Below are 20,908 nucleotides of genomic sequence, written 5' to 3' on the forward strand. Positions count from 1 at the left end.
TCGAAAGGTGAGCCCATGAGTCTGGTAAGTACCACGTTAAAGTCCCATCCGGGAGCTGGGTCAGCTATCGGGGGGTGTATTCTCTTTATTCCCTCCATGAAAGCCTTTTTAACAGGGATCTTCCACCACGACACCTTGAGTTGGGAAGTGGTGTATGCAGAAAGTGCCGCTAGGTGGACTTTAATGGAATTGAACACTAGACCTGAATCCAATAAGTGGGTAAGGTATAGAACATTATGTGTGGGAGAGCAGTGAATTGGGTTGATGCTTTTCCCTCTGCACCAGATGACAAATCTCTTCCACTTGCTAGAGTAGCAGTGGCGAGTGTTAGGTTTTCTGGCTTCCCTGAGAATGTCCATGCATCTCTCCGGGAGCAGTAGATGTCCGAATTCTATGATCTCAGGAGCCAAGCTGCTAAGTTCATGTTCTGGGGGCATGGATGCAGAGTCCTGCCCTTGTCTTGTGACAGCATGTTGTACGGGCAGGGGAGTTTCACTGGGGGAGATAGAGACATCTCCATCAAGTGAGCAAACCACGGCTGTCGGGCCCAGATTGGGGCCACCAGTATCATGGTTACTTGTTCCTGGTGCATCTTGTGCACCACCTTGTTGAGAAGGGGAGTCGGGGGAAAAGCGTAAACAAATTTCCCTGACCATTGCATCGACAGACCGTTCCCCTTGGATTGGTTCTGAGGGTACCTGGAGGCGTAACTTAGGCATTGTGAGTTCTCCAGGGTTGCGAATAGGTCTATTTCTGGGAATCCCCATTGTGTGAAGACGTTGAAGACGATGTCTTCGTGCAGTCGCCATTCGTACTCTTCGGGCAGGGGGAAATCTCTGCTGAGTTTGTCTGTCAGCAGATTGAGTTCCCCTGGTACATGTTCTGACAGTAGGAACATGTTTTGTTTGAGAGCCCACTTCCATATATTCTAGGCCAGTTTGGACAGCCCTGGAGAGTGGGTGCCCCCCTGCTTGTTGATGTAGTACATGGCTGTGGTGCTGTCTGTAAGGACCAACACAGTTTTGCCTTGTAGGTGTTCCTGGAAGGCTTTTAGCGCCTTGAACACAGCTAGTAGCTCCAGTAGATTTATGTGTTTGGATGCTACGTTCGGAGTCCACACTCCGTGAGCAGTCTGATGGGATAGGTGAGCCCCCCATCCTGTTAGGGATGCGTCCGTGGTTAGAGTGGCTTGCGCCGCGGGTGTGGCAAAGGGTTTCCCTTTTTCCAGATTTTCCTTTGTCCACCATCGTAGCGAGAGAACCAAGGCCTGCAAGACCACCACTGGATCGTCCCATAATCCGCTGGCCTGACACCACTGGCTGTTGAGCCACTCTTGCATAGGGCGCATGCGCAGTCGCGCGTGAGGTACCAAATAAATACACGACGCCATCATGCCTAGCAAGCGCATTGCTTTGCGTACCGTCACCTCTCGACCGGTCACATATTGGGGGATCTGAAACAGCATGTTTTGGACCCTCTCGTTGAAGGGGAAGACGAGGCCGTCCTTTGTTTGAATTAGAGCCCCTAGGAATTGTTTGGCTTGGCTGGGGTCTAAGCTGGACTTCTTTTCGTTGATGGAGAAGCCCAACTGGAATAAAAGGTCTACCGTCTTTTGGGTATTGGAGAAGCATGTTTCGTAAGAATCCCCTGTTATGAGCCAGTCGTCGAGGTAAGGGTAAACTGGGATGGACAACCTGCGCAGGTGGGCCGCTGCCAATGCCAGTACTTTCGTGAATACCCTTGGTGCTGATGCTATGCCGAAGGGTAGCACTCTGAACTGGTAGTGTTTGCCCTCTATCATGAACCTGAGGTATCTTCTGTGCGCTGGCAACATTAAAATATGAAAGTATGCATCTTTCATGTCCAATGTTGTCATGTAATCTCCCTGATTTAGCAGTGGGATCACTTCCTGTAAGGTCACCATACGAAAATTCTGGGGTTTGATAAACTTGTTCGCTGGGCGCAGATCTAATACAGGGCGCATGGTTGGATCCTTTTTGGGTACAAGGAAGTACACTGAATAAATACCTTCCGTTACCTGAGATAGAGGCACGACCTCTATGGCTCCTTTTTCCAGCAGCTGTTGTACTTCTTGGAGAAGGATAGCAAGGTGTTCCGGTGTCATGCGTCGTCCCCTCGGGGGTCTGTATGTTGGGGAACTGCTGAATTCGATGCAGTATCCGTGGGCTACGGTGGAAAGTACCCAGCGGTCTGACGTTATTCCCTCCCATGCTGGAAGAAAGGATGTTATCCGGCCCCCGACCGGTGTTGCATGGGAGGGGACGCGAATCTTCGCGTCACTTGGTGTTGTTGGGGGCTTGGGAGCCTCTGGGGGCGGACCCCCGACCTCTCCCTTTGCTCCTGCGCTGGCCTCTTTGGCTGTACTGCCCACTATTGGCCTGGTAACTGGAGGCAGGGTACTGTTGCTGCTGACTCTGCTGTTGGCGTTGGCCACGAAAAAAGCGTATGTTGCCATAGCCGCGTCTGGTAGTGGGCTTAGAGATCTGGTCAAGAGTTTTGATAGTATCAAACTCTTTTTTAGCCATTTCCAGAGCCTCATCCACCGCTTTCCCGAAGAGGTTAGAGTCTTCAACAGGTTTATTTATTAAAGACGCCCGTGTCTCCGGTTTGAACCCTGAGTTGCGCAGCCATACATGGCGTTTTAGGAGTATTCCCTGAACCAGGGAACGTCCCGCTGTCTCAGCAGCATCCAGAGAGTTCTTTACAATACTCTGGTTGACCTGGGTTCCTTCGCCAATAGTAGATAGCAGGCGTGTACGTAGTGTTTCCGGCGCTTCTTCGGCGTCCTTGCGCAGTTTGGCCCACTGCGCGTCCGCGTAGCTAGCTAGCAAAGAATTGTTGTTTGCAATTCTTGCCGAAAAGGCAGCCGAGGATGTGACTCTTTTAGCAAGGGCATGTAACCTCTTGCCCTCCTTGTCAGGTGGTGCCTCACTGGTGGACAGCGGCACCCCTGCCCTCTTCCTTGTATTCGTTACTACAAGGGAATCCGGAATGGAATGTCCCCTGATGTACAGCGGGTCTGAGGGTGAAGGAGTGAAAAGTTTTTCAATCCTTGGATTAACTCCTCTGATTAGTGCGGGTGTGGATAGCGAAGGGATGATTCTTCTCTTCTCTGAAGCGAGGAGGGGAATGGTCTGGCTGACTGGGGGTTTCTCCTTAATTACTCTTTCTACAAAGTCTATTTCTGGAGAGATCTCCCCAGTGTCCAGTTCGAAATGTGCTGCTGCGCTGCGCAACAGGGCATTGAATGTGGGCTGATCGTCAATGGGAGACGTGTTTCTAACTGGCGAATTGTCAGGAGGATTTAGGTTCAGGACATCAGTGTCCGAATATATTGATGGGGATTGCCAGGGATGAGAAGGTCCTTCTTCTGGATTTTCTCCGAAGCCTTCTCCTACCATGTCTGGGCTGTCTTCCAGACCTTCCTCTTGGTTCTGTCCCTCTTCATTGTCCACAAAATCATCCTCCTCTTCTAAGTATTCCTCACCCGTGAGGTCATACACATTATGGAAGTCTAAGGCTGTGTCCTGCCTCGGGTATTTGGCCCTGGGCTCCTCCTGAGGCCCTTCTCTTGTTCTCTTGGGAGTGTGAGGGTTCTGGGTGTTCATAAACCTCTCCTTTCTCTCCATGCAGAGATGGAGCCTTTCCATGGTTTCATGGGGTACCCCTGAGCGGTCTAGCGGGGGAAAAGTAGTGTTATCTTGCTGAAAACGGCTCGACCTCTCCCACAACGTCGAGGAAAGTGTCCCGTCGCCCTCCGAAAAGCCTTCCGGTGTGCTGGGGGTCCCCACCCCCCCCGACTGAATGGGGTAGTCCGTTTTTCTGCGGGCTTTTTCGGCGTGTCTTTCGACCTTTGCGTAGCGCTCAACGTGTCCTTCGGCGTACGCTTCTGGGCGTCGGCTACAACGATCCTCGCCAAGCTCTCTGTGACTAGTTTGTCAGCTTTGGGCTGTAGTTTCGACGTTACGGGTGTCGAACGTTCTACGGCGGCGTGCGCTCTCTGCTGGTGCGCGCCGGCCGATGGTTTGGGGGCTGCGCCCTTATTTGCCGAAAGCCCAGTCGCTGGTCGCGGCTGCGGTTGCGAGAGGGGCTTCGAACCCGAACGGTCCGAGGAGGCCGCCGGTGTAACCTGCGTCTCCTTGGGCGCTGATGCTTTCTTCGTCTTCGACGAAGAAGAGCTATGGGTTGTGTGTTTATGTGTTGTATCGTGTGCGTCAGTGTCGCCGGGGTGTTCATCCCCATAAGCAGGGCGTGAGCTGAGCCCGTCAGGGCCGGGGACAGACGACGAAGAGCGCGAGCGCTCCTTAGAGGGGTGTACGACTTCCGTAGCGGAGGTCGTGTTATCACGTTCCTCGTCACTGTCGGTGGTCGCAGCGGCGGGTGAAGACCCGGCCTTCGACATAGCGTAGGCCGCCCACCTCTTGACCCTACGGTCTTTTAGAGTCTTTGGCTTTAGAAGCCGACAAGCCGAGCAACCCTCCTCTTTGTGATCGAGGGGCAAGCAGCGGTTACACCGTGAATGCTTGTCCTTCCAAGTAAACTTGCCCTTACAAAGTGGGCAAAACCTAAAGGGTGTCCTCTCCATAGCCGAGGCAATAAACCGTGATAACTACCCCAAGGGAAAGGAAGGAAAAAGGAAAGGCATTCTCAGAAAAAGAATCAGAGATGTCCCACGACCCCACTCTCCCTACTGTATTTGGCCTGCGAGGCCAGGCCACGTGTTCGGCAACGCCGAAGGATCTCCTAGGCTCGTCCCCTCCGTCGAAGATCTTGCTCGGCGGAGACAGCTTCACAACTGCGTCGAGGGAGGGATCGATATATTAATCTTTAACAGGAAAAAAAACGACCAAAGGTCGAGGAGATGGAATCTGCAATGTCTCTCGAGGAGCTCCGCGTAAAGGCGACCAGTAGCTGGGCGGAAAAAATTAATCTGAGGGACCTCGACGCGTGAGGGATTGTGGGTACAACACACGTCACTATAGGGATAGCATTTCAGACACGCCTTGTCGACGTCCCTTTTCGACTACGAAAAACAAAATGCAATACTCCGCAGTGACCACTGGATGTCGGACCTATGCACAGCATGTGATTCTAAGCAGATTAACAAGCATCAGAAATTCTTTTACTTAGAAACCTTGAGTCACGTTTGCCTGAACCACAGTAATTGATGTCCTTTGTGTAACCATTTGTACTGCTCACTTACTCTTGAGATAAGTCTGGCTGCTGTGCTACTGCTAACACTTTAACTGTGTAGTAGAGGCTTGTACCAAAGGTGAAATTGTACTGTCACTTGTAGTCTTAATTGTGTGTGGTGTTCCCAAAGGGTACTGCATATAATTCTGCCTAACAGCCGTCAGGGCCTTGAACACTGCTAGCAGTTCCAACAGGTTCAGGTGATTGGATGCTACCACTGGGGACCACACGCCACGCGCCGTCTGTTGAGGCGGTGAGCCCCACCCTGTCAGAGATGCGTCTATGGTCAGAGTGGCTTCTACTGCGGGGGTGGTGAAGGTATTACCATGCAGAAGGTTTTCCCTTGACCACCACTGCAGAGACTGAACGAGGACTGCCGAGACAACCACTAGATCAGCCCACTGGCCTGATACCATTGGCTCGAGAGCCACTCTTGCATGGGGCGCATGCGCAGACGAGCGTGAAGAACTAGGTAGACGCAGAAAGCCATCATTCCCAACAGTCACATGGCTTTGCGTACGTCACCTGGTAACTGGCTACATAGTGGGGGGATCTGGAAGAGCACGTTTTGAACCCTCTCTTTCGAGGGAAAGACAAGGCCGTCTTTGGGCTGGATTAGAGCCCCCAGAAACTGTTTGACTTGATTGGGGTCTAGACTGGATTTTTACTCGTTGATGGAGAAACCTAGGTTGAAGAGAAGATTGCCCGTCTTCTGGTTATTTGTTTGGCATGTTCCGTACGAATCCCGTTATGAGCCAGTCGTCGAAGTAAGGATAGACTGGGAAGGACTGCCTGTGCAGGTTAGCAGCTACTACTACCACCAGTACCTTTGTGAATACCAGTGGTGCTGTGGCAATGCCGAAGGGGAGAACATTGAACTGATAGTGTTTACCTCATGCAGTGTTGTCATCTGGAACCTTTGAGGTTTGACATACTTGTTTAACAGGGTGCAGGTCTAGAACAGGGCGAACAGTGAGATCCTTTTTGGGTATAAGGAAGTACACTGAAGAAATACCCTTTTACCTGGAGAATGAGGACTTCTATGGCACCCTTTTCCAGCAGGACCTGAACTTCGTCCAGCAGGATGCACAGGTGTTCTGGTGACGTGGCCGAAGATACTCAACAGTATGAGTGGGCAACAGTCTTTAGTACACACTGGTCTGATGTGATCCCCCTCCAAGCGTGGATGAATTGCAAGGGACCCCAACCAGTGAGTCGCTTTGAGGTGGAGCATCTAGGAGTAGAGTTCCTGCCTCTACCATTGCCCCTACAAGGGCTTCTTTGTTGGTATTGGTGGCTGCCAGATGAGCCTTGGCCGTAGGACCAGGGGGTATTCTCTGAGCCGTATTGTCCTTGGGGGGAGCAGGACGCAAAAACCTGCATTTAATTCAGATATAAGGGGGTTAACAAAATTCATGAGCACAGGAAAACAGGAGGAAGAAAAGGCACCACGCAATACATCCAACAGCCCACATGTACAAAGAAAGGCAGTTGCCAGGCTTTTTTTGCAGACTGTCCCCAAATTCATTAAATGAAGTCAAAATAAAGGAGGCCAAGTAAGTAAGAGCGTCTAGGTGGGTGCAAAAGCAGGTGCCCTTACGCAGATTTACAGTTCTTTTTCAGTGCTGGTGCAGTCAAAGTAATAAGCATAATTAATTGTCGATAGAAGACATTAAATAGGATCAACTAGAGGCGGATATGGCATGATACAAGAGTTTAGACAGGTCATGTGTCCACTATACTAAAAATTAAAATATAAAAAGGAGCTCCAAATCAACTGAATGAAAACATTAAGTGCTTTTGTGTTCAAAAGAAGCACCTTTTGATTCTTGTAACATACCTTTGCATGTAAGTTAACAGTTTTCCAACCTCTTTTTCTCTTTGTTCAGGAGCTAATCGTGTATGAGCAGATAAGTCTTTCATCACAACATAATCACGACGCATTTGATCAGTTAAGCCTGCAAAAAAGGTTTTAAGAAAGACCAGGTAGTAAGAAATGCAGAAACAATTTTATTTGTTGAGACTAAAATAATTGAAGTTACTTGTAAAAAAAAGGTTCTAAATCCGCTATTTCACTACAAGAAAAAAGGCACAAACTGGGGAGAAGGCCCCAACAAGAAAGCACTCAACCCACTCAATATCAACCAAGAAGTATTAATTAAATAATCTTTTAGAAAGCGCTTAATATCGGAGATTGGTCCAAGCACGGGATTGCGGTTCTAACCTGTGTTGCTCTGCGTTGTCCTGCTTCTAGGACGAACACTTTGCCCCTAAGCTATTCTCCAGGCCGATCTGTATCAATATGACAGGAAGTGGTTGTGGCATTTTATCCAAGACCCTGTTGTTCAAAGGATGTGCACTAGCCCCTCAACTCGAAGAGGAGCATGTTTAGCTTTAATTCACAAAAAGCACAGGATAGCCACAAACAGACATCTAAACTGCAGGGGTATTTGGCTTACAGAAAGGGCACCAGGTAATGGTAACGACGAGTGGAGAATAACCTTTAATATATTTTTCAATTAGGATGACATGCATTACTTACCGTAATAGCATTTCTGATTGTATCTGCTGAGATTCACATGCTGTGCATGTGTTCTGGCATCCAGTGGTAAACACAGAGTATTGCATCTGGTCTTTCGGGGAACGAAAGGGGACGTCTACATAGGCGTGTCTGTAACACTATCCCTATGGTGACGTGTAGTGTACCCAAATTACCCCACGCACCGAGGTCCCTCCGATTGTATTTTATCTGCTAGAGGGCGCCCAAGGCTATAGTGAGTGAGTACATAGAGAAAGTAGTAAGAAGTCTATGTTCCTTCCACCCCGAGCGGGGCGGAAGGGTGGGCGCACGTGAATCTAAGCAGATACAATAATCAGAAATGCTATTACGGTAAGTAATGCATGTCTTCTGATGCTTGTTAATCTGTTTAGAATCACATGCTGTGCATGGACTAGCGAGCAGTACCCGGAGGTGGAGGTGGGTTGTGAGAAGGAACAGTAGAGAAAAGATGTCTTAGTACTGCTTGTCCCACCTGAGAATCAGACCTAGAATGAGTGTCTAGGCAATAGTGTTTTTTAAAGGTGTATACAGAACTCCAGGTTGCCGCTTTGCAAATGGACTCAAGGGGAACATTTGCAATGAATGCTATGGATGCCCCAGTGCCTCGAGTAGAGTGTGCTCTGGGCTTGAAGGGCAGTTCTCTCTTAGAAAGAGAAACAGTGTGATGCATTTGACAATCCACGTTGAGATAGCGGATTTAGAGACATGATCCCCTTCTCTACCAGCTGCCAATTAAACAAAAAAATGGGTTCGTTTTCCGCAGTGGTTTAGTTCTTTCTAGGTAAAACATGACTGCCCTGCGCACATCTAGTGTGTGTAGGCTTCTTTCGCCCATGCTAATAGGATTCTGGAAAAAAGTAGGTAGTTCAATCAACTGGTTCACGTGGAACTTTGAGATGAATATAGGCGCAAATCTGGGGTGCGTGCGCACAACTACCTTATCCCTATGGACTGTAACAAAGGGGTCTAAAACAGAAAGTGCCTGTAGTTTGCTAACCCTTCTGATAAAAGTGATAGCCACTAGGATGGCCGTTTTATAAGTCAGGTCTTTTAGACTTGCTTTATGCATAGGCTCAAAGGGAGCCCCCATGAGCCAGGTCAAAACCACATTTAGATCCCACCCAGGAGCTGGGTGAGAAATGGGAGGATAAATCCTCTTAACCCCTTCGATAAAGGCCTTACTCACCGGTATCTTCCACCACACCACCTTTTGTTGTGATATGGTGTAGGCTGATAGAGCAGCCAGAGGAGCCTTTAAGGAATTGAAGACTAACCCAGTGTCCAATAGATGGATTAGGTACAGCACATTCTCCAGCATGGGGTCTGGCATGGATTCACATGCTCATGAATATTCCCCGTCGTCAGGCTGGGAATCCTCGGTAAAGAAAAAACCAGTATCAGTTTCGTTTCTGATCTGTCTTTCGTAGTAATAACCAATCACTGGTCTCTGCGTCATACTGACCACAGCCAATGACTGCCCTCCACCTAAGCACCGCCTCTGGCAGCCATCTTCAGATTTTTACCGCACGTTCATGTGTTGGGATCCTCGTGCTATTGCTCTCGAGCGTTAGTGCTATTTTTCGCGCTTTTTTCACAAAAAAACTTCGATTCTTTCGGTCAAAGAGCCTCAAGCTCCACCGATCCTACATCCGATCAACGGGGACCCGTGTCGGATTCATCTGTGCCCCTCAAGGGTGAAGATTTCGTCGAGCTACACTTCGGAGGAATCCAGAAGCTTCTCAGGCCCGGTCTCGGAGATGGCCCAGGAGAAGGGAAGCTCGACGCCCGGAAAGCTGTTCAGGGTCTGCCCTGGATGCCAGCTGCAGAACGTCTTCAAGGAGGACGAACACTCTTTCTGCCTTTACTGCCTTCATGAGGACAAGACGCACGTGGAGAAGGACTGTGCGTTTTGCGGCAACATGTCGGAACGGACCATGAAGGACCGCCATCAACGTCTCGCCAACTGGCTGGAGGGTAAGAGCCCGTCTGGCGAGAAGAAGAAGAAATCCGAGCGGTCTTCTAAGACCTTTGAGGGCGCCCCGGCGACGGGGGCCCAACATAAGGCCAAGCACCGCGAGTCCGCTGGCACCGGGAGCGCCGAACGTTCAGGCTCTACGGGCACCAGGCAGGGCGCACCCTCCCCGGCACCATCAACCACGAGCCAACGCTCTGGGTCGGGTAAGAGGAAGGCCGAGCACCCGGCAAAGCTCCTGGAGAGGCCCCGGTCGATCTCTAAGGCAGAGGAGGAGCGTGGCAGTGCCCCCTCCCTCAAGGATAAGGCGGTGAGCGCACCTAAGGTGGTGAAGGCCTTGATCCATCCGACCAAGCCCTCTATCGAAACGGTCGCGGCGGCCCTGGCTCAGCCTGTGGTGGCTGCACCAGTGGTGGCGACCTCAGGGCCCAGAATCTCCCTGCCTCCTCGGAGGGAGTCTTCCTTTGTGCCCATCGATAGGACCCCCGTGAAACCCTCCGTGGGGAAGAAGAAGGGGGGGCAGGGCGTCGTCGGAGATTCGGCCTCAACCTCAGAAGAGGAGCTGATCGAGGTCTTAAGCCACGGCCTAGGCGTGGAAGAAGGCCAGCCCGTCGGAATGGACCCCGACGCAGGTGACGACGACGACATCGTCGAGGATACCGACGGGGCCCCTGCCCGCCCGTCGGATTCCCCTCTGCCAGCACCGCAAGACAACTCGGCGGCCATTTTGTTGGCCATACAGTCCTTATGCTCCGAGATAAGGACGAGGCTACCGTTACCGACGGAGGAACCTCTCCCGTCGGGGGATCCAGAACCGGGACCTTCTGGTGTTCCCCCTACCAAGAAAAGAAGGATCCATCCACCACCTCCTTTTCAACCGTCGCGCCCCGTCCAGCCCTCCTCCCCGTCCACCCGAGGGAATGATACGGGGACTGACACGGCAGCGACGGGTACGGACGACGAGGCATACGACGAGGATTTTCCGTCGTCGCCTCCCACCAGGGCTTCTCCGCCCGACGAGATCGGATCTTTCCACTCCATGATCTCCAGGGCTTCCGAGCTTTTCCAACTCTGCCCTGAGGAGAAGAAAAAGGAAGGCTTCCTTTATCAGCGGCGCGAGGCCAAGAGGAAGACGGTCCTCTCAGTGCCTCTGTTGGACATTTGGGATGAGGGCCTTTCCCTCCTCAAGAACCGACGCCAGCTAGAAGAGACCGGTACGAGAAAAAGTACCGGGTCCCGGACACGGCCCCCCTGTGCCTCCGGGCGCAGCCTACCCCGGACTCCGTCGTCTCCGCGGCAGGCAGGAAGAAAGCGGGGGGGGGGTGCGGCCTCCACATCGACTTCCCCGCCGGACGGCGAGGGAAAGAAATTGGATGCTATGGGGCGTAGAGTCATCTCGTCGGCAGCGACGACGATTAAAGCGGCCAACGCCTTGGCTATCGTGGCCCGCTATGACAGGGAGCTCTGGTACAAGATAGCTCCCCTGCTGGATTTTCTGCCGGACGACAAGAGGGCGGAGGCCCTTGAGATCCTGCAGGAAGGTGAGGTGGCCTCGGACCACGCCATCACCGTGGCGACGGACATCGCCGACACCGGGTTCCGCCAGCTGGGCAACGGCGTTTGCCTTCGACGTCGTGGATGGCTCAAAGCTACGGATTTCCGGCAGGACGTCCAGACCAGAGTCCTGGACATGCCCTTCGACGGGAACAACCTGTTTGGGAAGACAGTGGACGATTCCCTTCAGGCCATCAAGGCGGATACTGAGACGGCCCGGGCCCTTGGAGTCCTGCAACGACGGACGCCCTTTCGGAGCGGCGGAGGCAAGGGCGCCTCCAAAGGTTCCGGCGGCGGTTTCGCTTCCTACCGTCAAGCGGCCCGCTCGTCGTCGCAAGAGGCCTACAGAGGACGAGGCAAGTCTAGCGGACCCCGCCGTCGTCGCCAAGGAGGTCAAGGCGGCAAGGCCGCGCCCAAGCAGGATTGAACCGGCCGTGGGGTCGGGCCCCCACCGAAGCACCCCGGTGGGAGGCCGGCTGGCGGGCTTCGTCAGCGTGTGGGAGTCCATCTCCACCGACCGTTGGGTGCTGGACGCCCTGGCCCGGGGCCACGCGCTCGAGTTTCAAAGAAGGTGCCCGCGCGTCCCCCCCCGTGGCCAGGAAAGAACTTCACGTCCCTCAACTTCTCCTGGAGGTAAAGGCGATGCTCAGAAAAGGCGCCATCGAACTCGTCCCAAAGAGGCTTCGGGGCTCCGGAGTCTACTCGAGATACTTCCTCGTGAGGAAGAAGACGGGAGGATGGCGCCCCATCCTGGACCTGCGACGTCTGAACAAGTTCATCAAGGCGCAGAAGTTCCGGATGGTCACCCTCCAGCACGTCCTGGGTCAGCTGGAGGAAGGAGACTTCCTATCGTCGTTGGATTTGGAGGATGCCTACTTCCACATTCCCATCCTAAAGGGGCACCGCAAATTCCTCAGATTCGTGGTCCAAGGGCGTCATTACCAGTTCAAAGCCCTTCCCTTCGGACTACGGTCGGCACCCAGGGTATTCACCAAGTGCCTCGCACCGGTGGCGGCGCAGCTGCGCCGCGAGGGGATTCACGTCTACCCCTACCTGGACGACTGGCTCATCCGCGCCAAGACGAGGGAGCTCGCCGTGGTCCACACGGCAAGGACCGTCCAACTCCTCACGGACCTGGGATTCTCCGTGAACTACGCCAAATCCCACCTGGTGCCCGCGCAAGTCGCACTGTTTCTGGGAGCCAGGCTCGACACAGTGTCCCTTCTGGCCTCCCCGTCGGAGGAGAGGACCAGGACCATCTTAGGCAAGGTGCAACGGATGTTGGTGGCCGACGCGGCCAAAGTGAGGTCCATCAAGTCCCTCCTCGGGATGATGTCTTCCTGCATCTACCTCATTCCCATGTGCAGGCTCCGGATGCGCCCGTTGCAAGAATTCCTGGATGCGCGCTGGATCCAGACGACGGGCAGCTTCGAGGAAAGGATCAAGCTCGACGAGAGTTTCCGACGAGCGATACGGTGGTGGGGCACCCGCGCGCATTTGACGGCGGGCATGGACTTCCAGACCCCAGCCCACCAGGAGACCGTGACCACGGATGCCTCCCTGGAAGGGTGGGGAGCGCACACCGAAAATCTGCACGCAAGGGGACTCTGGCTCCCGACGGAGAAGTCCCTGCATATCAACGTCCTGGAGCTCCGTGCAGTGTTTTGGGCCCTCAGGTCCTTCCTTCCGTCCCTCAAGGGCAAGGTGGTGAGGATCTTCACCGACAACACCACCACCATGTTTTACATCAGGAAACAGGGCGGAACCAGGTCCCCAGCGCTGTCCAAGGAGGCGCAGGACCTGTGGCATTGGGCCGTTGCCCAAGGGATTTTTCTGGTGCCGTTTCATCTGGCAGGGATAAAAAACACCATCGCCGACTCACTCAGCAGGGAGCTGCGCTCGTGCCACGAGTGGGAACTACGGCAGGATCTGGTGGATCGCCTCTTCCGACGGTGGGGCACACCCCAGATCGACCTGTTCGCGACGGCGACGAACACCAAGTGCCGGAGGTTCGCCAGCAGGTTTCCCCAGACGAGGAGCATGGGCGATGCTTTCTCGTTCCCCTGGGAGGGCCTGTTCCTCTACGCGTTCCCTCCCTTGCCTCTGCTAATCCGGCTCGTCAACCAGCTCAAGAGGTCACGGTGCAGGATGATCCTCGTCGCACCTGCGTGGCCGAGGCAGATATGGTTCCCGGACCTTCTGGACTTGTCAGCGTCCCCGCCGATCAAGCTGCCGGCGGACGCGGATCTACTCTCCAGGGAAGGAGGCGCCATCCTCCACCACGACCCGAAGTCGCTGAACTTGCAGGCCTGGCTCCTGCAGCGCTAGAGTTTGGAGGATACGACATACCGGCCGATTGCAGAGAGGTTCTTGCAAAGGCCAGGGCGTCCTCGACTCTTAAATGCTACGGACACAAATGGAAGAGGTTCTCTGTCTGGTGCCACGCACAGAAGATTAACCCTCTACGGGTTACGGCCCCCCCAAGTACTGCCGTACCTGCTGACGCTGGCCAAAGCTGGTCTGGCACACGCGTCCATCAAGATTCATCTTGCTGCGATCTCCCGATACACCAGAACCACGGGGCGGACGTCCTTGTGGTCTCATCGTCTGGTGAAAGAGTTCATGAAGGGACTGTGGGAGCTCAACGTGGTGCTGACCAAGCTCATGGGACCTCCGTTCGAGCCTCTGCACTCGGCCCCGTTGAAGTTTCTATCGTGGAAAACAGCTTTTCTTGTGGCCATCACCTCCGCACGACGAGTGGGAGAGATCCAGGCCCTTTCCTGCAAGGCCCCGTACTTGACTTTCCACGACACGAGGGTAGTGCTCAGGACGCACCCCTCCTTCATGCCCAAGGTACCGTCGGACTTCCATCTCAACGAACCCTTGGTGTTACCTGTGTTCTTCCCGTCGCCTTCGTCGCCGGCTGAGAGGACTTTGCACTCGCTGGATGTAGCTAGAGCGCTGAAGTTCTACGTGGACCGCACGAAGGGTTTTCGGAAGACGTCACAACTCTTTGTGAACTTTGGACCTGTCAATCAGGGGAAGGCTCTCTCGAAGGCTTCCATTTCCAGATGGCTCTCCGGCTGTATCATGTACTGTCATCGGTTGGCAAACCGACCGCTGCCTGGCCGTCCGAGAGCCCATTCCACCAGAGCGATCGCAGCTACCACGGCGTTCCTTTCTGGTGTGCCCCTGCTGGACATATGCAGGGCTGCTACGTGGAGGTCGACGCACACCTTCACGAAATTCTACTGCGTCGACCGGGATTCCAGGGAGGAGTCCAGGGTCGGCCAAGCAGTGCTGCGCAACCTGTTCGCCTGAGGTGAGCCTGGTGAGGAGGTAAGATGCTTAATGTTGAGTTTGATGTAATGCTTAATGTTGAGCCTTTGCCACCTCCCGTGGTTGTGCATGTGTGTACTGCTATGTATTCTTTATTCATGAGCATGTGAATCCATGCCAGACCCCATGCTGGAGAAGGAACAAGTTACTTACCTGTAACTGTTGTTCTCCAGCATGGGTCTGGCATGGATTCACATGCAAACCCTCCCGCCTACCCCTCTGCGGCTCTTCACTTGGTCATACTGCCACTTCACGTGCTTCCAAATCTGAAGATGGCTGCCAGAGGCGGTGCTTAGGTGGAGGGCAGTCATTGGCTGTGGTCAGTATGACGCAGAGACCAGTGATTGGTTATTACTACGAAAGACAGATCAGAAACGAAACTGATACTGGTTTTTTCTTTACCGAGGATTCCCAGCCTGACGACGGGGAATATTCATGAGCATGTGAATCCATGCCAGACCCATGCTGGAGAACAACAGTTACAGGTAAGTAACTTGTTCCATGTGTGTGGGGGAGCAATCGATGGGATCGACACCCTTGCAATTACACCAGATGACAAAACGTTTCCATTTGCTGGCATAGCAATAACGTGTGTTCGGTTTCCTAGCTTCCCTGAGTATGTCCATGCACCTCTGAGGGAGCTGTAGACGTCCAAACTATGACCTCAGGAGCCAGGCTGCTAAGTTCAGAGTTTGTGGGTGTAGGGTCTCCCCCCTGTCCTGAGAGAACATGTTGTACGGGCAGGGTAGTTTCACTGGTGGGGAGAGGGACATTTCCATCAGATGAGCGAACCAGGGTTGGTGGGCACACATTTCCCTGACCATGTTAGCCAGAGACTTTTCCCCTTGGAGCGGTTCTGGGGGTACCTGGAGGCGTAGACTTGGCATTGGGCTTTCTCCCGAGTTGCGAACAGGTCGATCACTGGGAAGCCCCATTTGGCAAAGACGTTGGACACAATTTCTTCATGAAGGGGCCTCCACCTCTGCCGCGTCACTGACCCCATGAAAGGTAGTATGCAGGGCTTCCTGAAGTTTGTCATGTGTTGAAATTCCCCGTCCCATAGTTGTTTTGACCTGCACGGCACGGCCCTCAAAAAAACTGCCAAGAGTCATTAGCTCTCTGGGGGTAAGGTTTTTGTGTGATCTGTTGCAGAGACATAAGAGTTTCATGCTCTTTCTTGGCTGTTTCCAAGGCCTCATCAACCGCTTTCCCCAAGAGGTTAGCTTCCTCAATAGGCTTATTGATGAGAGAGGCTTGCGTTTCGGGTTTAAACCCTGAAGTACGGAGCCAAGCGTGTCTTTTTAGTAGGGTCCCTTGGGCCAGAGAACTGCCTGCTGTTTCAGCCGAGTCCAAGGCGTTTTTAATCAAATTCTGGTTCACTTGTCTTCCCTCAACTACAATAGAGAGAAGTTTGGATTAGACTGGTTCTGGAACCGCTTGGAGGCCTTCCTGAAGCAGGTTCCACTGAGTGTCAGCATAACTTGCCAATAGCGTGGTATTATTTGCTATCCGCTTATTTTATGCGGCAGCCGAGGTGACTCATTTGCCTAGAGCATACAGACTCTTGGATTCCTTGTCCGGAGGGGCCTCCCCCATGGCAAGGGGTACCCCTGCCCCTTTTCGGGTGGTATTCACTACCAGAGAGTCGGGGATGGCCTGTCCTCTAATGTATAGAGGGTCGGAAGGAGACGGCGAAACAATTTTTAAACTCTTGGGTTCACTGCCCGGGTTTGAGCTTGTGATACCAAGGAAGGAGCCAGCATTCTCTTGATGGAATTAAGGAGTGGAATGGCTTGGCTAGATGGATGTTTTTCCTTAAGGATGTCATCTACAAAATCCTACTTGCAGTCTCTTGAGTAGAGATCTGAAAATGTTCAGCTGCCTTCTTCAACCGAGTTGAAGGCCATCTGGTGATCTACAGGTAAGGCCTGACCAGCCGGGGTGGACGGAGGGGAATCCAGAAACAAAACAGTGTCCTGATCTTGATGTGGCAGTGTCCATGGGTCTGTTACCTCTTGCTGGGTTTCTTTCCAATTGTCTGTGGCACCCTGCTGTTCCTCTTCATAATTCTGTAGAAATGAAGCTTCTTCCTCTTCATTGTAAATGTCCATATAGGTGTCCATGTGGACAATGTCTTCATGCTGGAATGAGAAAGAAGGCTGATCTTGATAGTGGGAAGAAAATTGAGGGTTAGGCTCTCCACAAGACCTTTTCGGGGATGGATGATCAGAAAAACGGATAATTCTCTCCAGCCGATCCATACCTCTCTAGTCCATTTGGAAGACCCAGATGGGCCTACGGGTGGAAAAACGTCGTTTTCTGCACTACGGCGCCGAAAAGAGTCTCGTAGGGTGTCAGAAGAGGCTTTTGGCTAGATGTGTATCGTGAGAATCAGGGCCGCAAACTGCATCCGAAGATTTTTCTGCCGCTTGCCCCATGATTTTAGGCGGGACCGGGATAAGCCCCATCACCGCTATAATCCTCTTGATGCTCTCTTCGATAACCGCCAAATCGGTGTGAGATAATTGCTCCAATGGTCTATCGGTATGTCTATTACATTCTGCGTCCTTAGAGGGCCTAGCGGTTGGTTTTTCGACTAGAGGCCTGGGTCGAAATCGCTGCACAAAGCTGTAGTGGTCCGGATAGCCATCAGAAGAGCCCTCTGCTGTTTTAAAGGAGGGCACCTTTTATTCACCGTTGATTTGCTGCTGCTGGCCTCATACCTGGGTAGTGCAGATCGCTCCAGACGTCGTCCTTCTTGTCCCCATGACTGAAGCTGCAGGAACCATGAGTCTGCAGGAACTAACAGGAACAACTGCCGTGGCACAAGCTTTCTTCATTCGAATAAGGTACTGTGTCCATTTGGTCGTTCTCTACGTCCGACCTTGGGGAATCGGGGTGAACCCTTTTCCTTACCGAAGGCTTGCCCTTTCTTCCTTCCCCCTCATAACTTTTGCCTCCTTTTGACAATATCCAGGTACTCCTGGCATCGTTATCTCGAAGTGTTCTAATCGTGTGATCCTCAACAAGAGACCTGCTCCATCTGACACTGGCGCAGGCCTATTGACTTTATCTGTCTCTTAGAATACGTCCTGCGATTCATGTGCCTTGACAAAAGTATTGCCTATGATTTGTATCCCCTTTTCCTTGGTTTTTATTCAATGTGCTAAATGCGTTTTAACTACGGTTACAATTCTCCCCGCGGGTACGCTTTTCTTTCGTAAGACCGAACTGTCATTACTGTCAAAAAGTGAGCGCGGCTTAACCCCGGTAACGTCTTTTGTTTCACAGCACCGGTCTGTCAAATCCTAATGTACTTACCTTGAATTCACATGAACCAAAGGCTGGTTGTGTGTAGTATATTTTAGAGTGTGGTTTTGTTTAATAGAAGTGTTTTGTGAACAGATGGTTTAAAAATAAGACAATGCATTACTTACCGTAAAAGCATTTCTGATGGTTGTATCTGCTTAGATTCACATGCTGTGCATAGGTCCGACATCCAGTGGTCACTGCGGAGTATTGCATTTTGTTTTTCGTAGTCGAAAAGGGGACGTCGACAAGGCGTGTCTGTAACACTATCCCTATAGTGACGTGCGTTGTACCCACAATCCCTCACGCATCAAGGTCCCTGTTTGTATTTTTTCTGCCCTGAGGGAGCCTTCTATACGTGAGTGAGTACAGAAAAGAGAGAGATGTAGAAAGATGTCTATGTTCCTTCCATCCGAGCGGGGAGGAAGGGTGGGCGCATGTGAATCTAAGCAGATACAACCATCAGAAGAACAAGTTACTTTCTTACCTGGTAACGTTCTTTCGATGGGATGGTCCGACGACGTATTCCATATCTATGACATGTAATCACCACAGCTGTGCTGCTTCGGAAACTTTTTCGGCGTCTGCGTCCTGCGTCGATGACGTCGATGCGCCGTCGTCGAGGACCTCCTCCGACGTCCGACGTCATCCGATGTGATAAGTAGGACGCACGACTCCCATAGCCTCAGTTATAGTTTTTTCCCCCCAGAACGTGTGACATAAGTCAACTGCCAGTCAGACACAAAGCCTTGCGGAACGTAAGCTGCAATCGCCAAAGAAATTCTGCAGCGGGGAAGGCAGGGCGGGAGCGATATGGAATACGTCGTCGGACCATCCCATCGAAAGAAGGTTACCAGGTAAGAAAGTAACTTGTTCTTCGAGGGGATTGGGTCCTCCGACGTATTCCAGATCTATGACAGACTCCCAAAGCAGTACCAGAGCAAGGAGGAGGGAAAGAATTTAGAATCAAAATGTAGAATAGCCAATCAAATAGCAGAGCAAAGGACCGCCTTGCCAAAGACCAGATCCTGTGCTCGGATGGAATCAAGGGAATAGTGACGTGCAAATGTATGTACTGAAGCCCAGGTGGCTGCATCACAGATGTTGCGAATAGGAACACCCCTCTGCAGGGCAGTAGACGCAGCCATACCCCTGGTAGAATGGGCCCGCAAGCCAGCCGGTGGGTCCTTACCCGCCAAACGGTAGCACTCCGAGATGGCCAAAATAATCCAGCGAGACAAAGTCTGTTTCGTCACAGCTTGCCCCAAACGCTTACCAGCGTAACCAATAAAGAGTTGATCATCCACTCTGACCCGGGACATGCGTGAAACATAAAAGCTCAAAGCTCTCCTAGGATCAAGCCTATGGAGCCTCTCCTCATCCTTACCAGGATGCGGAGGAGGATAGAATGCCGGAAGAACAACCTTCTGGGCCAAATGAAATTCCGTCACTACCTTCGGAAGAAAAGAAGGACGAACTCTAAGGACAACCCTGTCCTTGTGAAATACAGTGAAGGGTGGCTTATCTGAAAGTGCCTGTAACTCACTCACTCTGCGAGCGGAAGTAACCGCAACTAAAAACACAGTTTTCAGAGTTAACAGCCTCAAAGGGCAAGAATGTAAAGGCTCAAACGGAGCACCCATAAGAAACTTAAGAACCAGGTTTAAATCCCAACCGGGCACCAGGAAAGGTGACGGAGGGAACACATTAGTGAGCCCTTTCAGGAACTGTGAAATCAAAGGGATTTTAAAGTAAGAACACTCTTCAGACGAGCGCTTAAAGATGGACAGCGCCGCCAGGTAACCCTTAACGGTACCCACTTGCAAGCCCCTGTGGGCCAAAGAAAGCAAAAAGGACAGAACCATGGGGATGTCACATGCAAAAGGATCCACATTCTGAACTCTGCACCAGTCGCAGAACTTACGCCAACGGCAACGGTACAGAGACTTAGTTGCCGGCCTTCGGGCCGAAAGCAACACCTCCATCACGTCCTCAGGGAGGTCCCAATCCTTATACCTCAACCTTTCAGAAGCCAAGCGTGAAGGTTGAGGGACCTGACCTCTGGATGGAGAACCTGACCCCCCTCCCGTGAGAGCACATCGTCTCGGTAGGGAAGACGACGTGGAGGGCAGATGGACAAGTCGAGAAGGTCCGGGTACCACGTCCTCCGAGCCCACGCCGGGGCAATGAGGATCATCCGGGAACCGAACCTCCGTAACCTCTGCAGCACTTGCGGGATGACGGGGACTGGAGGAAACGCGTACAGCAGCGGGAATGACCACTCCACCACGAACGCGTCTCCTAAGGCTCCTTCTGGAGGAAATTCCCGCGAGCAAAACCTTTCGCACTTCCGGTTGACACTGGAGGCGAAGAGATTCACTTGAGGGGTCCCCCAAAGGGCGAAGATCTCCAGGAGAATCTCCTGAGCCAACTCCCACTCGTGAGAGATCGCGCTCTGCCTGCTCAGAGCGTCCGCCGTCACGTTTTCGGCTCCGGCCAGATGAACTGCCGAGATCGAAACTTCCTGCTGGACGGCCCAGAACTCGAGCTGCATCGCCTCTCTGCACAGAGGAGGTGACCCTGCCCCCCCCCCTTTTGTTGAGGTAGTGCATGGCCACTGTGTCGTCCGTCAGGATCAGGACATTCTTCCCTCGCACAGACGTCAGAAAAGCCTTCAGGGCTAGCCTGACGGCCCTCAGCTCCAACAGATTGATATGGAGTCTGGACTCCGACGGAGACCAACGACCGCTGACTGTCAGCCCGTTGGCATGAGCTCCCCATCCCGTGAGGGATGCATCCGTCACGATCGTCACCTCCGGCCAGGGAAGCCAAAATGGAGCCCCCTTCATCAAGTTGCCTTCGACGGCCCACCACAGAAGGTCCCGGGCGACCGAGGACGGCACCTGAATCGAGTCCGACATCCTGCCGGAGAACTGCGACCATTGCGTCTTGAGTGCCCA

At 52.6% G+C, this 20,908-nt stretch overlaps 1 protein-coding gene across 1 annotated transcript in view; it reads right to left on the reverse strand.

Moving 5' to 3' along the window:
* The window catches only part of PIWIL1 (piwi like RNA-mediated gene silencing 1), a 1,334,367-nt gene that overhangs the window by 518,882 nt on the left and 794,577 nt on the right, over positions 1-20,908 (reverse strand). Inside the window, exon 11 of the mRNA XM_069620111.1 lies at positions 7,055-7,172. Coding sequence (XP_069476212.1) covers positions 7,055-7,172 — 118 coding nt within the window. The remainder of the gene's footprint in view (positions 1-7,054; positions 7,173-20,908) is intronic.

This window comes from Ambystoma mexicanum, chromosome 10 (genome assembly GCF_040938575.1).
Source record: "Ambystoma mexicanum isolate Mex_15411 chromosome 10, UKY_AmexF1_1, whole genome shotgun sequence".
In the NCBI taxonomy this organism is placed as follows: Eukaryota; Metazoa; Chordata; class Amphibia; order Caudata; family Ambystomatidae; genus Ambystoma; species Ambystoma mexicanum.